At 42.0% G+C, this 22,660-nt stretch overlaps 1 protein-coding gene across 2 annotated transcripts in view; it reads right to left on the reverse strand.

The window, feature by feature from the left end:
* Positions 1-1,583: 1,583 nt before the first annotated feature.
* The window catches only part of fgf11 (fibroblast growth factor 11), a 104,557-nt gene continuing 83,480 nt past the window's right edge, over positions 1,584-22,660 (reverse strand). For both annotated transcript variants that reach the window (XM_020711519.2, XM_023966020.1), the window contains 2 exons: positions 12,850-13,048; positions 1,584-11,337 (listed from right to left, as the gene is read on the reverse strand). In XM_020711519.2, the coding sequence (XP_020567178.1) occupies positions 11,195-11,337; positions 12,850-13,048 (342 nt within the window). In that variant the 3' untranslated portion in view covers positions 1,584-11,194. The remainder of the gene's footprint in view (positions 11,338-12,849; positions 13,049-22,660) is intronic.

A 22,660-nucleotide genomic window follows, 5' to 3' on the forward strand; every position in this document is an offset into this window, starting at 1 on the left:
TCGTCCTTCACAAGAGTTTGAGACATTTTTTAGACATTCCTCCTTTTTTTGCCTCAAGGTTTTATTTGATTCATTTTTGGGACTTTTCCTCATTTTCTTTATTCACCTTAAAATGGCAGCTGCTACAAAACAACTGAAAAATACTCACAGAGACTTTATTTTGTTGAGAAACGCATTTTTTTTAGCTAGATGGCGACAGTAAAAACCGCAAACAACTTTAAAGGAAAGAAGCTGTATTTGTTGGTTTTCTCTTAACTTGATCAAACCCCCTTCATAAACAGCTACAAAAACTGAAGACGGCTGCAGATAAATTTCTCTATTTGTCTTTATCCCTTCATCTCCCCGCTCTCACACATATTTGTCGCCGATCCGTACCACCTTAATTTACGGCCCGCTGACACAGTTGTGTGGCCTGCTGCCAATTTAATTACTGTAGAAGCTAACCATTAACTGCTAGCAGGCGCCTTCAAAGACAATCATCCCACCAGGGGTTGGAGGCTGGGCGGTGGAGCGCTTATGTCTAGAAACTGTTGGCAAAGACTTTAAATTTACGACTTTGTTTCACAATTGAAGAAGTTCAAGTGCTTGTTTTTACCTTTTTGTTGTTCTGTCCTTTTGGATTTTTTAATGTACCAAAGTGATGAGTTCATACCAAATTGTTTGATGTTATTGTTCAACTGTGATTTTTTTTTCAATAACTTTTATTTACCTTAGCTCGCTGCATTTTAAAAGGACTTTGCTTATGTAACACCTTAACTGTTAATGAGGATTTTTGGGGACATTTTTTACTCTTTACTTTTACTATTGAAACACATGTAAAATTATATTTTTATCCTTATACTTGTAAAAAGCAAAAAAAAAAAAAATCCACTTAAAATGTAACGAGATTCCGATATTTATTTTGGGGTAAAAGTACGTTTTAAAGGAAAGTATATATGGACAAACAGTGTGAAACGCTTTAAAATTTGGACCATAAAGCAGAATCTGTGCCACATGCTCAGAAACTCACCAAACTTTACAGACACCTAAAAGGAATTTTCCTTTGTTCGAGCAATGATCACAAAGTTTCATAAACAAGTCTCGCAGTTAAGTGTATAAACACGAGTTTCGTTGACCTTTGACCTTGAGGCTGACATCTTGAATAAAAAAGTAAAAAAAGATCCCCTTTAGTACCTTCTACAATTTAAACTCCTCCGGGGGATTTTTACCTTCCAACTCCTCGAGCATCACTGGGAAGCTACTTGGGAAACAATCTTGGATTTGAAAGTTGTAGATTTTTGACAGTGAGGCGAGCTTTCAAAAGTCGCGTTTACGTGTTGCTCGCACGTTATTTTAACGGAAAATTGTAAAAATTGAAGACATGAATCGTTGGCTCAAGCTGAAATGAACCGATATGACAAACAAAGTGAACATATTAGAAAATGTGGGTGGTGTTAGCAAAAAGACCTCGGTTCAGGAAATCCAAAAAATGTACTTTTTCCAATTCTTCTAAACATTACATAGACATTTGCGTCAGCCCCAGGCAACCAAAAAATAAAAATGGTTGCTATGGAGATAAAACCAACAGAAAAGCAGCCATATTGAGGAAAACTTGTTTTTATTTAATGAATTCGTCATGTACAGCTCTGATCAGGGTGTCAGCCAGTGAGGGCTGAAAAAGGGGTAATGGGGGGCGGTGAAGTCGGGTAGCGCGTCTTAACCCTTGTGCTATCCTATGACCCCACCCTAACATTGACATGTCCTCCCTACCATGACAAAGGTGGATAAAGGTGGAAAGATTTCATGTAATCCATGGACACCAGTGAAGATCACAAATCATTGAAGAAAAAAGGTTCAGAGCACTGTCTAGTGGGTCTAGATGACCCAACTCCCAACGTTGAAGTGCCTAGGATAGCACAAGGGTTACTTTCAGTGTTTTGTTAATCTAGTGCAGCTTTTTCTTCTGTTCTCACTTGCTACTGGAGATAGCATACTTTTTATTGTCAATTCCTGACATCAACACAAACAACTATTGAAGAAATAATCAACGAATTTATCAATTTCCAATCTTTAATTACCAACGATTACTAATGATAAATAATTGTGACACCAACTGTAAAACCACTCGTTCCCGCTTCCTGTATGGCTTTTGCATTGCTTTTACGTTTGTTTACAGTGATCTCTTGGTTATTGCTGGAGTTGCATTCCAAAAAAACCCTGCGATAGGTGAAATGTGTGAAGTATGTCGTTGTCGTATGTCACAGAACATGTTGCAGTATCTCAAAGATAAAAACCCCACCAATAAGAAAAGTCTCCAGACACCAGCTTTACAATCATACAAATATATTAGTTTATTTTATTCAATTATACTCAATAATATGTCTCTCTTGTCTTTGTGTAAGTTATCATAGAAATAAATACAGATCATATTGCAAATGCAGAGACAAGAGTTTGGGATAGTAAGAGTTGTCAGGGAGGAGGGAAACATAGGAGTCAAAGAGTAAATATTGCGTATTGTTTCTTCCAAAGTGTCCAGTAAATGCTTGGCGCATGCATGCTTGCTGTCCTTCTCATCTGCGATCCGCTTACTCACCAACTCCAGTCTGCAGGTTCCAGTTCAGTCTTTGCAATGGGATCTCTCTTTTCTCCAGGTTGGATGGCAGACGGTGGTGTTGCTCCACCTTGCTGGCAGCAGAGGGAGGCAATTTACCCTAAACTCACATTTGCATGTATATGTTTATATAGAGGGATATATAGATATAGTTCTTGCCTCAGTAAAATACAAAAATAGTCTCATTGTGGCTTTGATACATGGAAGACAGGAGGAACTCTTATTGCATTTTGGAAGACTAAACAAGGATCACCTTCAGACCTTTCTGGAAGACTCGCAGTTGGTTCATGCATTTAAGCAAAAATAAAAGGTAAAAAATGGATTCAATAAAGATCTGTCAATCAAAGATAAACACACACACACACACACACACAAGCATGTTTGAGGGAGCAGTCCATGTACTGCCTTTGGGCCAAATGAAACTCAGAGGAGGACTTGAAGGTCAAAAGATGCCATTTCTTTTGGATCTGGAACTGAGATTATGGGCACGTTCACACTGAGCTGTTTGGTCCACACCAGAATTCTATTCCCTGATCGGGCCACTCTATTTAGAAAGGTGTGAAAACTCCAGAAAACTGCTCAGCAAATGGAAGGCTTGCAGAAACCAAATTGTTTTTGAAAACATAATGGATTTAAAGAAGAGATGAAAATCTGGAGAATTCTCAGGTCGTTTCCTATTTTGTTGGTTTATGGCACCGCCACCAAAAGACGCATGGCATTTCCAAGCAGTAAATGCACCCAACCCAAAAAAAGACAGAACTGATTTTTAGCATTACTCTACGCCATCCATCCATGAATCCCTGTGACCTTTAAGGTCACAGGGTTGCTGGAGCCTATCCCAGCTCCAATTAGTTGAAGATGGGATACAACTTGGACAGGTTGCCTTGGGACAATTTAGAGGCACCAATTAACCCAGAACCAGTCCCTTTACCATTTGAACCAAACAGGTCCAAGCCTTGCTCGTGTGAAAGAACTCCGATCATCTTTTGATCTATTTTTAAAAGCCTTCCCAGTGGTCTCTCAGTTACGATTATGCAGTTTTAGCCAATTTTTTTTATTTTAAATGTCTTTTTTTTAGGACTTAGTTCCTGCAAAGCGGCAGTAGTTTATTAGAAATTCTCCTCCGGGTAGTGGGCGGGACTGTTGGAGCAGAGTAAGCTCCTCCCCCACCTCCCATAATCCCTACAATCTAACATTAGCAGTGCATCAAAAGTGGCGACTAATATTGGAGCTAACCAACCGTACAGTTTTGAGCTCAGATGAGTAAAATGAATTGGTCTACAAGTGGATGCATCAGAAGGGAGCAGAGCAGGGAGATCCTACGTCACAAATACGATCGTTTTAAAACTGCTTTTTTTTTTGTCTGCTCTCGATTTACATTAATTGGAATAAAGAAATACTCAGAAATACAAATTTTGTCTAAATTTTCTTAATATCTGTCAATCATGAAAAAAAACTCGACAAGATCATGTTAAAAACACTATTTTTGATCGGGTCTTTAGTTCTGCGTCTACTAACCAAAATGTAGAGCCCAAACAGAGGATCCCATTGTCTCAAATCCTTTCATTACAATCACATCAAATCTTCTAAGAAAAAAAGGCCTAAGCCCAGTCTGTGCTGGCTGAAAGAAAGAAAGTGATCTTTAGAAACACAGTCTTAGCGGCTTGAACGCATTTAAAGAGATGAATGAGTCTGTCTGGGGGAAGTCCTCGATCTTCCGAACGTGAGCTTCATTTCCTCCGTCCTCTCTTTTGTGTGTGTGTTTTCTGCTGCATTGCAGATGTGGGTTGAGGGACTCCACCTCAAAGTAACGCCTAAACAGCCGGCTTACCACCAAAAGGGCACAGAGTTGGAAAAATAAAAGCCTCCTCTTCCCCCCCCCCCGACAACGCAACTTGTTAATGAAGTTTATTCGCTCATCGCTCATCGATTCGCCCTCTGATTAATCCTCAAATTTCTTTTTTTGTGTTTTGTTAAGTTCTGCCTTTTCTCGATTACACACAACAGACACACACAGATGTTCAGTCACAGAGACAAAACATTTACAGACGAGGACCAGAGCTGATCAATGGGATGTCTGCACAAACGTTGAGACTAATGGAAAGTTTCAAAAATAAAATAAAAGATCACAGAGGAACTTCAAAGAGAGCCGGTGAAGGTACGAGTTAGCTACACCGAGTCATGTGACAAACGGCGCTAATCCACCTCGTCTCTCTGCGAGTCCTTCACAACCCTGTGTGACCCCTTCCCCTCGCTGCAGCTGTAACTCGCTCAGTAAGCAGGGAGGGCCCTGACTTCAGAAAAACCAGAGTGAAGGGAGTCCCCGGGGAGACAGGTGTGCATTCAGAGTGCAGTGGAATCAGATACACATCATTTACTTCCCTTCGATATCTACTCCCGCCGTTCTCCCCGCCAAGACACTGCGGGGCCGAACTCTCCAGAGGGGCTGGCGTTTAACGGCCAGGGTCCGATCTGTAGGCATGCATAAGTTGAGATTCAGCCGCAACAAACAATGGAGGCCAGAAAGACGCTCTAGATAAACGGTAATAAGAGCAGAACTATTTGAAGTGAAGGCTGGAGTCTGGAGAGCAGACCTGCCGGAACTGGAAAAGCTCATTTGCAACTTCCGTAAACATGAAAACAAACAATGAAAAGAAAAAGAAAAAAAACAACAACCCACAGACAGTTTCAGCAATTCTACACCTGTTTGACCCTATATGTCAAATCCCTGACGCAAATTTCAAATGTAAAACTTTTAACGGCCCCAAAAAATAACAAGATTTTATAATTACTCTGATCGCAAACTGTTGTTTGCTAAAGAACTTTGCAAAAACTTGTTGTAAAAATAAATGAACTCCATAAAAAGTCTGCAAAATCCTGCAGATTTGAAAATAAAAACTAAGTCCTTAATGGATTGCACCTAACCCTGAATCCATGCCTACCGCTGCCTTTACTCCAAATATCCCCTGGTCCGTCTGCGGGGCGTCTCCGTTGCGTGGGGAGTCTGTCTCAAGACCGTCAATTGATTGACACTGACTCTGTTGCGTCTTCGATCCGTCCCCCCTCTCCCATGGATCCTGGAGGAGTGGTTTGTCCTGTCGCGCCCGTGTCAAGTAGTTTGTTTTGCTTCTCCAGTACCTAAACAATCAAACCCCCTTGCCCTTTCATTCCTAACCTAACCGTCCTTGTTTTGTGTCGCACATAATGCTGTTTTTGAACCTCCACCTTTAAACTATTGTCGTCCATGGTGGTTTTATCTGCGTTATCGCATGGACACGTCACAGTTAATATGAAATATAAAGCTTGTATTTTGGAAACCTGGACCTGTTTTCAGTTCCATGACTTTCTGCCGCTAAATTGACAGGTCAGCGGACTGAAAACAGAACTCCTGAGTAAAGCTTGCGTTGTGGTGCGGAGGTTCTATTCTAACGGAGAACGCACCGCGGACGGACCAGTGGCGAGCAGCCGTAAGGCCGTGTCACACAGCCACTTCGTACATTTCCGACATTTTCCACGTATGAAATGTCCGTTTTTCAGGATACATGTGTGATATACGTAATTCATTCGGTTAGCGTTGTTCACCCAATTAATGAGGAAATTAGACAGTCAGAGCATAGTTTGTGTGGGTGTCCTACGTGCACTATCACGTGCACACAAAGTTCATGCAGCATTAATGGCGTAGTAATACCTTACTAATGACTAGAGTGTGGTGTACGACTGCATCACCTGTACATCATAAGTGCGTGCAACTTGACACTAGCCTTATGAATACTTCACAATACACCTACCAATCGTACAACAATGGTACGTTCCATTTTAAGGCCACACGAGCCAATAGGGAACTGCAAGGCACTCCCGCTAAGATGCACCCGCTCCTCTCTATGACCCTTTACAGGCCCGGACAACCCAAAAACCTGCAGAGACGGGTCAAACCCCCCGTAGGGATTCATGTGACTAAGACTTAATAAATATCCTTTTATAAAATATCTGACGCAAGACTAAATTCCTCCTAAAAGGCCTGCTTTCATAAAACTGCGGCTATAAACTGAGTTAAAGGCTGCAATGCAATGACTATACAAGTCAATTATTGTTTTGTCCTGAAACGCAACGCAAAACCTGGGATAATTTAAAACAGGGGTTGTTTAAATTTAAACAGGGAAAGTAGGAGGTAACCCTTCTCTTTGTTTCTATACATTCACCCAAGCTTTAGCCCTTAACGCTCCCCGTGTTCCTCAGAACCTGGTTAAAACTGGTTAAAAAAAGCAGCAATCACAACAGATACTTTTTGAAAAACATGTATTGCAACATCGATTTCCCAGCCCTTAAATTTCATGAGAGTATGAGTCATGTTTGCTGAATTCCTCCCATCGTCCCAGCGAACGGTGTTTGGTCCAAGTCCTCCTTCTGGCAGCCGCTTTTAATTAAAACATTTGAGTAATTACTTTTGCAAATGGTGGTTAAACACTTTTCTGGATCTCCACGGAGGCCGGCCGGTCAAACACACAGAGCCGAGGGTCTATTTGACGCTTTAATTAAGGTCTTGTATGTTGGACGCTGAGTTCGATTGAGCGTGCAGCAAAATAAGGAAACATTAAAGCCCCGCCTTTGCTTTGACTGTTCATTTTCCTTCTCATTCTACCTCCCTCTTTTCTTTGGGCGCCTTCTGCTGCCTCAGGGAGGAAGTAGATTTCTTCTGGCCTCAGTCCTGATCGGGTTATCAGCTGTTATTATTTACAACAATCAGATGACTATAACCAGGACAATGTTCCGATGGAACACAGCGTCATCTCGTTTTTCCTCTTTGACTTTTCTATCTGCCGTTGTCTCATCTCTATCCCTGAGCAAAAACGACTCACCATACACAAACGTGCCTGCTGTAAGTTCGCTGTGAAAGACGGTTTCACCAATGGAAGCATTGACTGAGGACTCTTGTTGTTGAGAAAATCGCAGTTTTTTACTAAAATGTGAGACATTTTTTACTTTCATCTCATTTTCCAGGTCAGCTTAGCACGAAGAACCCAGAAAAGCGGTAATCGTATCATATTTTTAAATGTTCTGCGCTGCTGAAAGTCCCATTGGGCGAGTTTTGAGGCAACCACAACTGTAGAAAACGAGAACGTCCCACGTGTGAGGGTGACGTTTTACTTTGAGAATTGGGCAGATTATCCCTTCCTTCGTCCTTTTCTCTTTAATGCAAAAAAAAAAATCCTGTCCAAATAAGCCCTTTTTATTCTATATGCTTCTCCGCTTTCTGATCTCCTCCTTTAAACAATTAACTCGCTCAGTGGGCTAGTGGAAAAGAGTCTGCCATAAAACTGGGAAACGGAAACTCAGACCAATGGTTGGGACACGCCAAAGACTAGGACTCAAAGCTTATATTGGAGGGGTCAAACAACCAAATGTGTCATTTCTCTTACTGAAACACCAGTTCACTGACGCTTAAATGTGTAGTGGCCTGGGAGTAGAGTGTTTGTCCTGGTTCGAATCTACGGTTGACACTAAGAATGGGATGCAATGCCTCCAATGAAGAGGAGCAAAAAGGGTTGGAGGGTTTCCCGAGCAGAGCTGTGACTCACAGCTCCCCCAGGAGATGGGTCAAATATAAAGACATTTTGTACACCCAGTTGCGTAACAACCATTGACTGTATATGATAACTGGACTAAGCGTCTCCTCCCCCCTGGAGTTCCAAACAGGAAGTGCCTGCTGGTTCCAAGAAGCCAAAATCCCATAGACTTCTATGGAGAAATAAACAGCTGTTACTCCTTCTTGCTCTGCCCTTTTTAAAAAGATCTTCATAATCCAAATTTTTCTGTAGCACAATTATTCAAAAATAAACTATATTCATTTATATTCAATATAAACTGACCTATCAGATGCCTCAATAAAAGTAGGTGGTCGATTGTCAAACATTAGAAATGTTTACTTGATTTTTGTCAAGCCTGCTTTGAAGTGATTATCGAGATTGGTTGCCATAGAAATGTTGGACCAATGCCATCTTACAGACGATGTCCGTATTGCCGAAAAAGTCTCAACTTAAGTGGTTGGACAGTTGGTTGGAGCCCTTTTCTACAGTTCACACTGACTCGGTCCAATTCTCATTTACAGTCTATGGTAACAACCGATGGGACTTAAACTTTCAACCTGGATTCCACCAAGTGTGGCAGCATCTCTGACAAAAACCATTAGAATAAACAGGAAAATAAGTAAAAATTTTCAGGTATGGTGTGACTTCATGTTTTCAGGGTGGTATGATAAGTAACCCCCCTGCAGGTTCAAAGCTGCTAGTCCTATATTTTGATTCAGAACACACATTGAAGCTTTGCATAGTTTAGAGTGAAGAATCACAGGAAAAAGCCTGAACACAGGGAGAGCTGCTCCCAGGACGCTCCACGTCACCATCAGTGGGACCAGTCTGACTGATTTGAATGGGTTTCTATTGGACGATTGGGATTCGGTGATCCACGCCTGCTCTGGGTGGTTTTTTCTGTTCCCGTCTCTTCTACTAACATGAACCTTGACTCCTCTTCTTGATGCCGTGTCACACAGCCACTACATACATTTGCGCATATTGCACGGATGAAAATTGGTCATACATGAATATATGTGGAAAAAGTGAGAAAAGCGGTGGTCTTTACGTGAAAGGTTCACTGATGTATCAGAAATGTACCACATTAAAACTTGGAAGACGTAGGAACACGAAAAATCAACGTAGAACATGAACCGTGCGTGATTATTGCACTGTTTCTATAAAAATGATGAGTGATTCAAGCGTCAATTCCGTAATATTGACGTAATATCTGTGCCGTATGCGCGAGGTAAAAGTTATACATTGGTGGTACATGCGTGAAAAGTTCGTTAAACATATTTGGAACATTGAACATATGTGGAAAATTGTGTATGCATCTCACAAAAATCACACACAATCCTGTATAAACTATGTAATTACTGCGTAATTCACAACTGACCAGACATTTTGATTGGCTCAAATTCAAATTCAAGTAAAGACCCATCGGCCGAAACCCTCGACTGAAATCTGCGCACATCGCCGAAGGAAAAACGCAAGAAAAAATGAAAAATGCGCAACATGTACATAGTGGCTATGTGAAACGGCCTTAAGCAGTTTTTAAAACACATCACAGGTCAGGTTTCATCCGCCACATACATACATCACAACCTTCTTACCGTAAAGCAGGGTGTAGACACCTCACATAACCACGGAGACATCACAGTGGAGGAAACAAATGCATTAATGCAGCTTCTACCAGGAGCATAGGACGCACAGTGCAGCAGCGATCACTAAATGAGCTCTGTGAAAAATAAAGTCAAGAATTTCTGAACTTTTCAAAATGTTTTTCCAACTGGATGTTCTGTCGTGACACGTTGATGCATGGCCTTTTAACACACCTACTGTTGTTTTGCAAATTGGACCAGGAATCCGGGCACCTACACGCCCCAAGGCTCTGTTCAAGCTTTAAATTACAGCAAATATAGATCTACGAAGTTTTGATCTCTGGGCTCACAGCTTTTCGTTTTAAGGTGGTATTCTGGTGATTTATTGGTGGGAGCAACAATCTGTACTGAGGTGACTGGAGGAGTGTCTGCAGATGGCGAGCTGGCCCTCGAGGGTTTGTGCAATGCATGATCGGCCACCGGGAAAGAAAGCGCGACTGCTCACGACCTGTCATTGTCCGCCGTATCCGAGTGCCACAGAAAAGTGTGGTTATTGCATGTCAAAGTCTGTTGCAACGTAATGGCGTGTGTGCGGACAGTAGGCGTAAGCCTGCAAATGTCAGCTCGGGGGGTTTGGAGGTGCGCCTGGGGAGCTCTTGGCTGCTCGTTTACCAGCGCCAAGGGGACGGGAGGGGTTTCCTTGTGCTGCAGAGTGGAAAATTGAGTCCATGTCACAAACTAATCAAATCGTGGCAAAGGTGAGTATACGAAGGGAACCTCACACAAACAAACAAACAAACACACACACACACACAGACGAGCTGATGGGGATTCAGGCCATCGCAGAAAAAACTGCTGACACAAGCTGTGGACGGAGCAGATGGCTGCAGAACTGAAACCTGCAAGGGTTTGTGCGACAGCCTCGCATTCTCATGGCTAACATTAGCATAAAACCCCTCAAGGAAAAAAACAAACAAAAAAAACCCGACCCATTGGAGAACAATGTGCTGCAGAAGGACGAGTCTCCTCTCTGCACCAGTTGTGGTAAAACCAGAAAGACCTTCATGGGATATTTGGTTAATTCAAAGAAAGTCACCGGAGGGCCGGTGAATCAGGCTGTGGTGGCATGCTTTTTCAGTGCTCGGCCACTCTTCACCTCATCATGGAGTTATTGCTTTTACACCCCAGGATCTGCAAACCGCAGAGGCTCGAGAGGATGAAGGGCTGGCGTGGGCGGGGTCTGTAAAAGATCAAAACCCCACCCCCTTTTGCCTGCTCCGCCTCCTGGACCTGCTACTTCTCTCCAACTTGTTTGTGTTTTAAGCAGCAGGTTGGGGTTGGAGCTCCCCCCCCCCCGACACCATCCATCAGGTGTCCATTGGTGGCAATCGTCCCACGTCATCTGCTGCTCCTCTCCGTCCAGTCTCAAAGCGCTAGGAAGAGGAGGTTTTGGTTTTGGACTGAGGGTCTTTCTTGTCATCGTGAAGCACTGGTGAATCACTGGAGGTCTTGGGCGTTTTCCTGGGCGGACTCTGCTCAGCGACGTCGTGCAGAGAGGGCTCCCTGTACATGGCCACTGAGGGGTGGAAGAGAGACAAAAGGGGAATTTCATTCAAGCTTACTACTTAAGGCCAATTCACACAGCCGCTACGTTCATTTTGCGCATTTTCCACTGATTTAATTTCGGTCTTTCGTGATACATGCATGATATACGTAATTTATGTGTTTTTACGTTCATTGATGTGTGCAGATGTCAGCTGAGGGACCCGTGAATTTATGTGAATTCAGTTTAGCCCTTGTGATAACCCCACTCCCAACGTTAACGTTGGGAGTGGGGTTATCTGGACCCCACAAGACAGTGCGCTGAGCAAGCCGATACCTGTCTTGTAGGGTCAAGATGACCCCACTCCCATCGTGCCTTGGAGGCACGTTAACGTTGGGAGTAGAGTCATCTGGACCCCACTAAACACTGCACTGAACCTTCTTTCTTCATTGATTTGTGATCTTCACTGGTGTCCATGGATTACATGAAATCCTCTCCACCTTTATCCACCTTTGTCATGATGGGGATAACACGTCAATGTAAGGGTGGGGTCATCTGGACCCCAGCAGGTGGCACAGGGGTTAGAGCTGTTCAAAATTTGTGGTCGTTTGAGAATTACACAGTTTACGCGTATTTTATGCAGTTTAACCCTTGTGCTATCTTAGATGACCCCACCCTTGCACTGACGTGTTCTCCCTACCATGACAAAGGTGGATAAAGGTGGAAAGATTTCATGTAATCCATGGACACCAGTGAAGATCACAAATCATTGAAGAAAAAAGGTTCAGAGCACTGTCTAGTGATTCTAGATGACCCAACTCCCAATGTCAAAGTGCCTAGGATAGCACAAGGGTTATACACAGTTATTACGTACATTTTACAGAGCCGTGTGTGGCTCTCTACAACCATTCCACAAATGTCCACGTATCTCTAACGGATTTTTCGCACATGAATGACAGACGTCTAACTTTTATGTGCGTATAGGGTGCACATATCACGCTAAAATGACGTATGTGACGCACAGATCACTAATATGCACATAAACAGTGCAATTATCAAGCACAATTCACACACAATTGGCGTATTCATGTTCTACATTGCTTTACGTACTCTTTGTGTGGTTTATCCGAACTTCGTCTGTGGTTTGAACGTGCCTCATTCTTGATACAACTTTCATGTAAAGACTGCAACTTTTTCCACGTATGTTCACAAGCAGTTTTCATCCGTGCAATATGCATAAAATGTACATGGCTGTCTGACACGTCTTTTACTTTTTAATTTACAGTTACTTTTTAAAACTAAAACCTTTTAATGTTTTTTTCAATCAGAGAGCCACAAAGCCGAGCATGAGTTTGCAGACTGCAAAAACTAAATGTACAGGTTGACTTTCTGTTGCATTCGTCATTGTTTAACCTTAACCTGCTGCTTTTTGCTTTAACTCTCCACACGTATAGAACCTTACACCTTTTTGAGAAACTAATTTTCTTTAAAAAAAAAAGGTTTTTAAACATTAAACCGATTTACGCTGCTGTTTGACTGCAGTACCTTCAATAAGTTTGGGCAGGAAGTGAGCAGCACCCTTGGTCTTTTTGACCCGGTTCCCCTTCATGACTTGCCCATCCCGGTTGATGCCAATATACCAGGCCCGCCCCGACTGGGTCTGTCTGTACAGGATGGACGAGTACGTGACGTAGTAGTTTTCGAACACGCCCTCCTTAAACTTACACTCTGGTGTGAAGTGTTCCTGCAAGACACAGGCACAAAAAGTCAGGTGAGTGTGTAAGGGATTTGATCTAATTGAGAACAGGACTAGCTGCAGATGTCATGTGAGCGTACTGGAACATCTAAACATCAACAAACATTCCCTTTTTTTCCCACAAATCACCAGTTTCTAACCAAAACATCCACATCAAACTTTATTTATTCTGATTGATGTTATCGCATTCTGTCCAGATTATTCCAATAAAGAGAAAATGTGTTATTTATACAATAACAGCCTCTAAAAGTTACCAATTGATTTTTGGCAATCCCCATACTGAGCAACACTGGGAAACAATGGAGAGGAAAACTTTCCCTTTAACTCTGACCATCGTCCGTGACCTGTTAGAGTCTAAGAAGAGAAAGAAGATACTGAAGAAAAAAAACAAATACAGGAACATCTGTCGTAGGACAAAAACACAGGTTAGTAACACCAACAAGACAAAGAGGAGGGACCAAAAATGCCCTGTAACATCAGTTAAAGGCAGAGAATACAGGTACTTTATTGCAACCGAAAGACACCACGAAGCAGATCAAATTGTCAAACATCTGTTGTGGGACAAAGGAGAAACAGCGAAGAAAGAACGTATTTGTCGCTGTTTCTGCAAGTTGTTCCATCTAAAAAGATTAGTTTAGTCTTTAATGTTCATCAGACACACTTCAACTGTGAGAGACAGAATGTGACAAAGAATCCAGGGAATCACATTGTTTGATTTTTTTTAACCCTTGTGCTATCTTAGATGACCCCACCCGTACATTGACGCGTTCTTCCTACCATGACAAAGGTGGATAAAAGTGGAAAGATTTCATGTAATCCATGGACACCAGTGAACATCACAAATCATTGAAGAAAAAAGGTTCTGAGCACTGTCTAGTGGGTCTAGATGACCCAACTCCCAATGTTAAAATGCATTGGTTTGCACATGGGTTAAATAATTTATTTGTATGATGGCGCAATATGCAAAAAAAACATTCTTCCATTCTGTTCTTCTCAAGATCTGTAAAGTTTTGGGCTGTTGCTGCAAAGTACAAACGTTATTCTCCCTCCACTGTTTCTCTTTTGGATTTGAGGTTCAGAGACTGTCTAGACCACTCCAGAAGCATGGAATGCTTTTTACGTAGCCACTCCTTTGTTGCCATGGTGATGTGTTTAGGAACATTGTCCTGCTGGAACACCCAGCCATGTTTCATCCAAAGTGTTCTCACTGATGGAAGGAGGTTTTTGTCAAAAAAATCACCACATATGGCCCTACTCACCCTTCCCTTACAGATGAATCCTCCTGTATTCAAACAATGATGTTTCCACTCCCATGCTTTACAGCTGGTTTGGTTTTCTTCCCCCTTAAAACACGACATGTTCCAGTTTGGTCTCATCTGACCACAGAACCTTCTCCCAATCCTCGTCTGGATCATCCAGATGGTCTCTGGAGAACTTTGGACTAATATCGTAATGTGCTGGCTTAGACAGGGGGACCTTTGGAGCTCTGCATCATTTGAATCTGTGATGATGTCATGTGTTACTATGGAAACTTTTCTTACTGTTGACATTTCCCTTGCACAGTTCCGGGATGTTTCTGAAGTAGATTTGTACCCCACCAGGTGAAATCTTTCATGGAACTGCAGGTGGAGATTGTCAGTTGACTTACATTTCTGCCATTTTCTAATTACTGCTCCAACAGTTGATCACTTCTCTCCAACCTAGTTGCTTATTTTTGATCGGTTCATCCCAGTCTTGTTCCTACAATCTTGTCCCTGGTGTCCTTTGACCGCTCTTTGGCTATGTTCATGGTGGAAGGGTTGCAGTTTGACTGTTTAAGGGTGTGGACAGGTCTCTTCATACAAATAACCAGTTCAAGCAGGTGACGTGGATACAGGTGATGAGTGGAGGAGAGAAGATCTTCTAAAAGAAGAAGTAACAGGTATGGGAGGGACAGATTTCCTATTTTATGCTCCATTATACAAAACTATTTTATTTTAAATCAAACAATGTGATTTTCCTGGGTTTCTTTTGTAAATTCTGTCTAACACAGTAACAGTCTATTTATGATGAAGATTAAATACCAAACTCAACTTTTTAAGTGGAACAACTTGCAGAATGAGAGACTGACAAAGACTTGTGTGCGTTAGAAACTTTAACCACAAAAGAACAGGAGGAAACTCAAAATCCTTGTAGGATCTGTGATAGAGCAAAAAGAATAAAATAATCATTGTATCCGTGAGATAACAAAAAGCAAATAGTGATAAAACCACTGGAACATCTGTTACAAGACTGCAACAACAGAAAAAAGATGGTTTAAATAAAATTCCAAGGATCTGTGAAGACAAAAAAATATTTACTTTGTAAAGGCAACAAGACCTAACCATGCAGGAAACAGAAATTCAAAACAGTGGAACATCTGTTTCAAGACAAAAAGGATGCGTAAGTAACTGTGATGGCAGGAAAAGATGGACAAACTTAAATACCAAGGATCTGTTATGACAAAAAAATATTTGTTTTGTGAACCCAACAAACTGGGAAGAAAAAAGACACATTCAAAGTACTGGAACAGCTGTCACGAGACAAAAAGGATGCATAAGTAAGTGCAATTGCATAAAAAAGTGATGGACAAACACAAAATCGTAGGATCTGTTTAGACAAAAAACATTTGTTTTCTAAATGCAACTGCAAGAGGGCAGGAAGGAAAAAGACACATTCAAAATACTGTAACAGCTGCTGGAAGACAAGATAAATACAACCACAATGACATGTGCATTAATCAGCGAGACAGAGAATAGACCAGGAACTGGTCTCCAGTAAAGAAAAAAACTCAAGCAGCTCAGATAAATTGGTAACAAACAACCATCAGCCTGGATCTGTCACCCCCTTCACAGTTAAGTGATCATGCTGTTGGCCTTTTCCGTGCACAGACACCAACAGCATGACATCCTTCACCACCGCACTCCTCCTCGGTGTCATACTCCACCTCTCCTCTTCATTTCCTTCCCTCCTTTCCTCCGTCATTTGCTAACCTTGTCGGGAACAAACCAATTTGCAGGATTGATTTGGAGCCTTGATGTGACGGGTGAGCCAAAAATCTCCTGAATAAGGCCTTTTTCTCTGCTGCCTTCCTCACTCCTCTTCATCCCGGACTTCTGTGTCTTTCTCATTTCCTTCATATCATCCCCATTATATCACCCACAAACTAGCTAATCTATTCTTTAACTACATGCCCATTCAATTAAGCTGCCATTCATTTTTCTTACAACCTATTATCCTTGTTGTGTAATCACAGACGGAAATTCAAAGGTCTGCAGTCTCTTTAGGATGTAATCAGAGGGCCATCGTTAGGTATAGGTGCTGTGGATCAATGCTTTATCAAATCTCTAGTTAAATAGCAGATAAAGGAAGATTTCTGACTCTAAAATCAAGTTAGTGCTGCTCAGCCGCACTTTTTTCTTCACTATAACCAGCTTTGTTTGCAGCAGAAGTTTCTGGAACCATAAAAACCTGTGAGAACACCTCAAGGCTACAAAAACATTTAATCTGACCAGAGGAAGACACTTTATTTAAAAAATTCTGTCTGAAAGAGAAGAGAAAATAAATATTTACCTTCACATATTGACGCCTTTTGAACGGATTTTTGAATTCTTTTGACCTCTAAAGCGAGTAGAGAGTGGTGAACATTTGATTCTTATTCAACACGTTTACACGACTTTCATAGATTTTCTTTAACGCTTTTGTATGATGTAAAACCATCGCTATTACTGCCTTCAAATGAGGCCACCATCATAAAACTGCAGTTTGAGACTAATTTAATGGATTAATGAGACTATTAATGCAGATGGAGACTATGCTGATAAGGAATTAAAAAGTCACGCTGTAAATTTATGGAGAGAACCATGGCGGACCATCAGAGGCCTCCAGATAGGAGAATGGAAAAAATGGAAATGAGTTCTCCCTGCAGTTCTAAGCTGATAAACAAACAAGTTTATCCCATAACCAACGAGAGCAATGTGGTGTTCACTCTTGCCCAATGGTACTTCGAAACAAGGACAGGCAAGGCAGGAACTGAACCTGCGATCTTCCAATCATAGGTTGACTGCTCCACTGCTGCACCACAGCTGCCCCTAAACATATCAGGACTTGCAGCATTGGCTCCACCCACTTTGAGTCCATGATAGTATCACAGTAGCTTTACTCACGGTCAAAGATTTACTAGACTAAATCCAACAAGTCGCACACAAAGGAACACAATGGACAAGGTAAGTTACCGTGTTCGAGTGACCGTTTGCAAGTGACATGGAAAGAGAACATGAACATCATCTTAAAATCCCACACCTTAAAATGGGCGGGATCTGCCATGACGTTGCCCATTCGTGATACATTTGCACTTTTACTTTGGCGGGGTGTAGATCTTTCCCTTAATTCATTGACTGTATATAAAAACTGGACTGAGTGAGTGTGACATCATCCATGGAAAATGACTTACTTCTGGCTTCAACGAAATGAAGTCGATTTAGTTGATTTTCGTGATACGTACGCTGCCATGTTGGAGCCAGACGTCGTCATTAGGCAGAGATTGGTCCAACCTGTTCTGAGTCATCGTTTCTATGGCAACCGCTCTCACCAATCAGGAGTGAGCTTGTTGGAATTCCACTCCCATACCGCTTGAAGGTGAACCACATGAAATTGGTCAAACGTTTCGAATGTTAGGTATCGAGGTCAGCAGGCTCCACCTACTTTTATTGAGCCGTCTGATTGGTCAGTTTACAACATCAATAACTTCCAATAAAAAGTTTATTTCTTAGTAGAGGTCTATGGGATTTCAGCTTCTTGGAGTCAGCAGGTACTTCCTGTTTGTAGCAAGAGTCACTCAGTCCAGTTCTTATACAGTCAATGATTTAAACATTAGTAAAATCATCAGGAACAGCAGGAAAAGTTGCCAGATTTGTCGCTAGTCACTTTTAAGTAAATAAGTTGCCAAGTTGGCAACAGCATTTGAAAGTCCAAGGGGAATTGCTAACTTTTGAAAACAAGTTGAGCAGTGTGTTTTTCCGCCATAAATCTGCTAACACCTTTTACTTTTTTTGCACGTACACGTGTTGTTGTTGAAGCCAGCTGATGTTCAATGGCCACACACATAAAAGAATGTACTCTTTTATGTTTTAAAGGCATCTCTTTGAGTGATCAGGCAAAGTACAAGGAGTCTTTGAGCCAATATGACACTTCTAATACACCCCATGAATCTGCAGGTTGGTGTCACTTAATAGTATTTCATCACCATCAAGACGTCCAGTCCACTCAAACTTGAGGTAATTAAAGATGAGGTTTAACAGCCAGCTCTGCGCTCATCCCATCACCTCGTCTACTGAAAGAGTGGCGGAAAAATAAACGGAGGTTGTGGATTTGTTACACAAACTAAATCGGTTTTGGGGAAACAAGCTCTCTGAATTCCCTCGGCTAAACGCGCTTTTAATATTTAATGCAATCGGACTTTGCTTTACTCAGCAAAGCCTCACTGACTGGAGGAAAACAGAGAGCCTTGTGCAATGTTTGCACACTTGGTTGCATGCATAACGACCCATTCACCAGTTATTTCCAGGATCTGTTGAAAGGTTTGAAAAGTGATTGAGATACAGCTGTCTCAGTAGGCCAACAGCAATGCTGGTTCATGGGCTGACAGATGTGTAAGCAGTCTCAGTGCAAACACACACACACACGGGACGGACGCACATCCGTCTGCACGCATTACCGTGATCTTTTACCCTGTCAAAAGCTACGGAAAGGTCCTCCACCTGTTTACCCAAAGCACTAAATGAAGCTGGAAAGCTGGCAGCTGCATCCTCTCGTCTCCTGGAAAACGACGCTCAGCATCACGGCTGCTCTTCCCGTTGCGTCCAGCGGGGGGCGCTCCTAAACTTGAATGCATGACTGGAGCTCATGTCTGTTCAGACGCTGCACTAAAGTGATCTGTTGTGACAATCCTTTCCTCTTTTTAGTTTTTAAAGACCTAGTTTTAGCATTAGTTTTCTGTGTGGAGTTTGTTCTCCCCGTGCATACGTGGGTTTTCTCCGGGGACTCCGGCTTCCTCCCACCATCCAAAAACATGCTTCTCAGGTTACCTGGTTACTCTAAATTGTCCGTGACCCCAAAAAGGACAAAACAGCTAAGAAGATGAACGAATGAATGCATGAATGAAAGAAAGAATTAGTTTTACTCAAGATAAAAAATTCAAATATATGTTGAAGACAAAATCCAGATGTTTCTTGTGTCAAACTTTAGACTGAATAAAGGAATGATAAATGATTAAACTTATTGTGTCAGGCAGATTTGCAAAAAGTATTTGACAGCTGTAAAAAAAAAATTGATGACAAAAATAACAACGTTTTAATGACTTTTTTGTGAAATTCTATGTGACAAATCTGTGAAAGAAAATGAAAGACGTTGGGAACAAGAAACTCTAATGTTTTAAAAAATAATTATACAAAAATTACAATAAAAAAAGGAAAAATAATCACAGAAAAATAAAAAATAAACTACTAAATGAGGAAAAACAAATAAAGTATAGACTAGAAAATGTAAAAAATAAAAGTAAAATATTAGTAAAGAATGATTAATATCAAACCAGGTTAAACTAGACTTTAAAAAAAAGACTTTAAAGTACACTATTGCTGTTAAAGAGACTTGAAAACAGAAGTAATAAAAATCTGACTAATCAGAATGATGAGTCATGGACTTTATGCAGCTCAGACAGGAAGGATGTGCATGTGTTATACACATACTGTGTGTTTGTGTGTGTGTGTAGGTTGTGTGTGTGCCTGTGTCCAGGAACATATGTACACACGCTTTTGTCCATGCATGTGTGCACACATGTGTTTGTGCGTGCTTTGATGTGCCTGTGTATACATGTGCATGGGTATGTGTGTACATGTTTTTCAAAAGTATGTGTTTAGGGGGGTGTGCACAGAGAAGAGTGCTTATTTGCATGTGTGTGTGTGTGCAAGTGTATGTGCGTGCATGCATGCGTGTGTCTTCGTGTTGTATACCTTTATGTGCCCCTGTATGCACAGGTGAGTGTGTATCCATCTTTTTTTTTTGGCGAATGTGTGCATGTGCGAGCACATGCGCACACATGTGTGTGCATATTTGCGCACTTATGTATGCACAAGTGCGTGCGCACATGTATTTGTCCATGCATTTGTGAGCGTGCATGTGTGTGCATGTGCTTATAAGGATTTGCGTTATCTGCATGCCTGTGCATGAAAAAGTGTGTGTATGCATATGTTTGTGTATGCATTTATGTGTGTGTGCATGTATGCATTTAGGTGTGCGTGCATGTATGCGTTTATGTGTGCATGCGTGCTTGTATGTTTGTCTCTGCATGCATGTGCATCTGCAAGTTAACATGTGGGTATCTGCATGCGTGCATAATTTTGCATATGCGTTTATGTGTGTGTGTGCAGCCGTTTTTGTGAGTTTTAGTGCGTTCAGGTCATTCATGCGCGTCTGCTGTTGTGACAGAGACATGACAGATCCCTCTGACATCAGGGGGAGGCGGGCCGGCGCCACATGACACGCATATGGACGCGCGCTCTCACCACACACACACACACTTACTCACTCACTCACTCACACACACACACACACACAACACCAGCGGTGACGAATGGACCGGCTCTCCTCCTCATTATTCACTCCCTCTGGCAGAGCGGATAGACGGAGCAGCGAGGAGATGAAGCCAGAGGAGAAAGAGAAGCGTTATGATACATAAAGAGGAGAACACGGGGACGCTGAGGCGGGAGCGTTTCCACCAACCCGCTGTGTTCACCGCCACTTCCTGCTGTGGGTTTGATTCTACATGAACTTCAAATTTAATAGTTCCTTTTTGGGCCTGGATGGAAATATATGAAACCAAGTAATTCATCTATCGGAAGAGGTGTGAAAAAAGAGTTTGTGGAAAAATTCTCGAGATTTTCAGAGCTTGACTTTTCAAACCAAGCCTCTTCCAACTGTGATTACATGCTCTTATATCGGGTAGTGACAATCCAGCCTGAACACTGTATGCATAGCAAAAGCACACAGAACGTGAACGTGCATCACATCCTGGGTGTGGACGTAGCATTGAGCTACACACTTCCTACACTACCGAACCAAGGTGGGTTCAAGCAATGCCTCTTAGTGCTCCTTTCGTTTTTTGGACAAAACGCGTGGTCTGTTAAACAGGTGTTGCCAGCTAAACCAGGTTGAACTTTGACCTATCAGGGACTCCGATTTGGTAGTGATCCAAAGAAAGTACCAACGGTTTAAAAATTGATCACGGAGGAGAAAATAATAATTGGAGTTTGTGCCCGGCGGGAATTCTATGACACCAAGTCTTTGATGTAGCAGAATATGGCTGCGAAAGTGCATTCAAGCGGGCTCTTCCAACGAAAAGTCTGCGTAAACGTGATCGTGCATTTTAGGCTTTTGTATTCCAAACCTTTGCAAGCTTTTACAACCATTTTTGGGCACTACGTACAAAAGGCGTGGCTGTTGAACAAGCATCACCAGCTAAACCAGGTTGAACTTTGACCAAGTCCCAGATCCAGGGACTTAGATTTGGTAGTCATCCAGGCGCAGCTCCTGGGGCATTCGGTAAAACTCACCAAACTGTGTAGCTGGTTTATCTGGTGAACCCAAACATGGCGATGATCCTGGCGACCTCTGTGTTTTTTATTTTGAAATAAAGAGAAACCGAGGTCACTCTCTGGACATAATCCATACCCGCCTTTCCAAGGACCCAAGAAATGAACAGAACCGTTTAGTCGCCAAATTGCGGGCTTTGCACCACTTCAACCTTTCGCACCAAGCCTCTTACAACTGTAGGGGGCGGACACATGCTAGTAAACTGTAGAAAAAGAAGCCCCTCCCTGCCTTTCCAGTGTGAACACCAATAGATAAAGTGTGTTTTTTGTGAACGCGGGTCAAATGCCCAGTAGTTACTTAGCATCACGGACAGCTTTTTCCTGAACTTTCTCTAGTAAGATCCACGGAGCACAAAGCTACACATCTCAGCGTTTGATCTCATCAATTCCATTGGAGGAGGAAACACTCACCTTCAAATTAAAGCTCTAACATAACTCCCAAAAAGATTTCCTCACTGTATTCTGTATTTGCCTTAAAAGCTTTTAAATAAACTCTGCTCTTCAAAATAAAAGCAATCGGGCGAATCTATGTGTTCAGTTGTGTCACATAATAAAGTCATTTTCAAGCGTCTAATAAGACATAGAGCCGGCCTCATTAAGCAGTTGGAGTAATTGCTTTGTCATTCACACATGGGTGACTTTTACATTAATGAGGCCCCATTGAAGAGATGCCAGAGCAGTTATGGAGGGGGCCACAGTACATAAACGTTTAGAGCATGGCACCTCCAATTCTGGAGGATTTTGCTGCATCCTGCAGAGGAGAAACGAGTCGGAGAGCAGCGGTTTTTACCAAGCCAATTTTTGGATTTATTTAACTATAGTATTGAAAATAAATGGCTTAGCCTTTTCATTTCAAAAATGTTGCCTCAGCTGCACTGACTAGAAGTTAGGCTTTAAGGCTGTATCACACAGAAACTACATACATTTTGTGCAC

Source organism: Oryzias latipes, chromosome 18, assembly GCF_002234675.1.
Source record: "Oryzias latipes chromosome 18, ASM223467v1".
In the NCBI taxonomy this organism is placed as follows: domain Eukaryota; kingdom Metazoa; phylum Chordata; class Actinopteri; order Beloniformes; family Adrianichthyidae; genus Oryzias; species Oryzias latipes.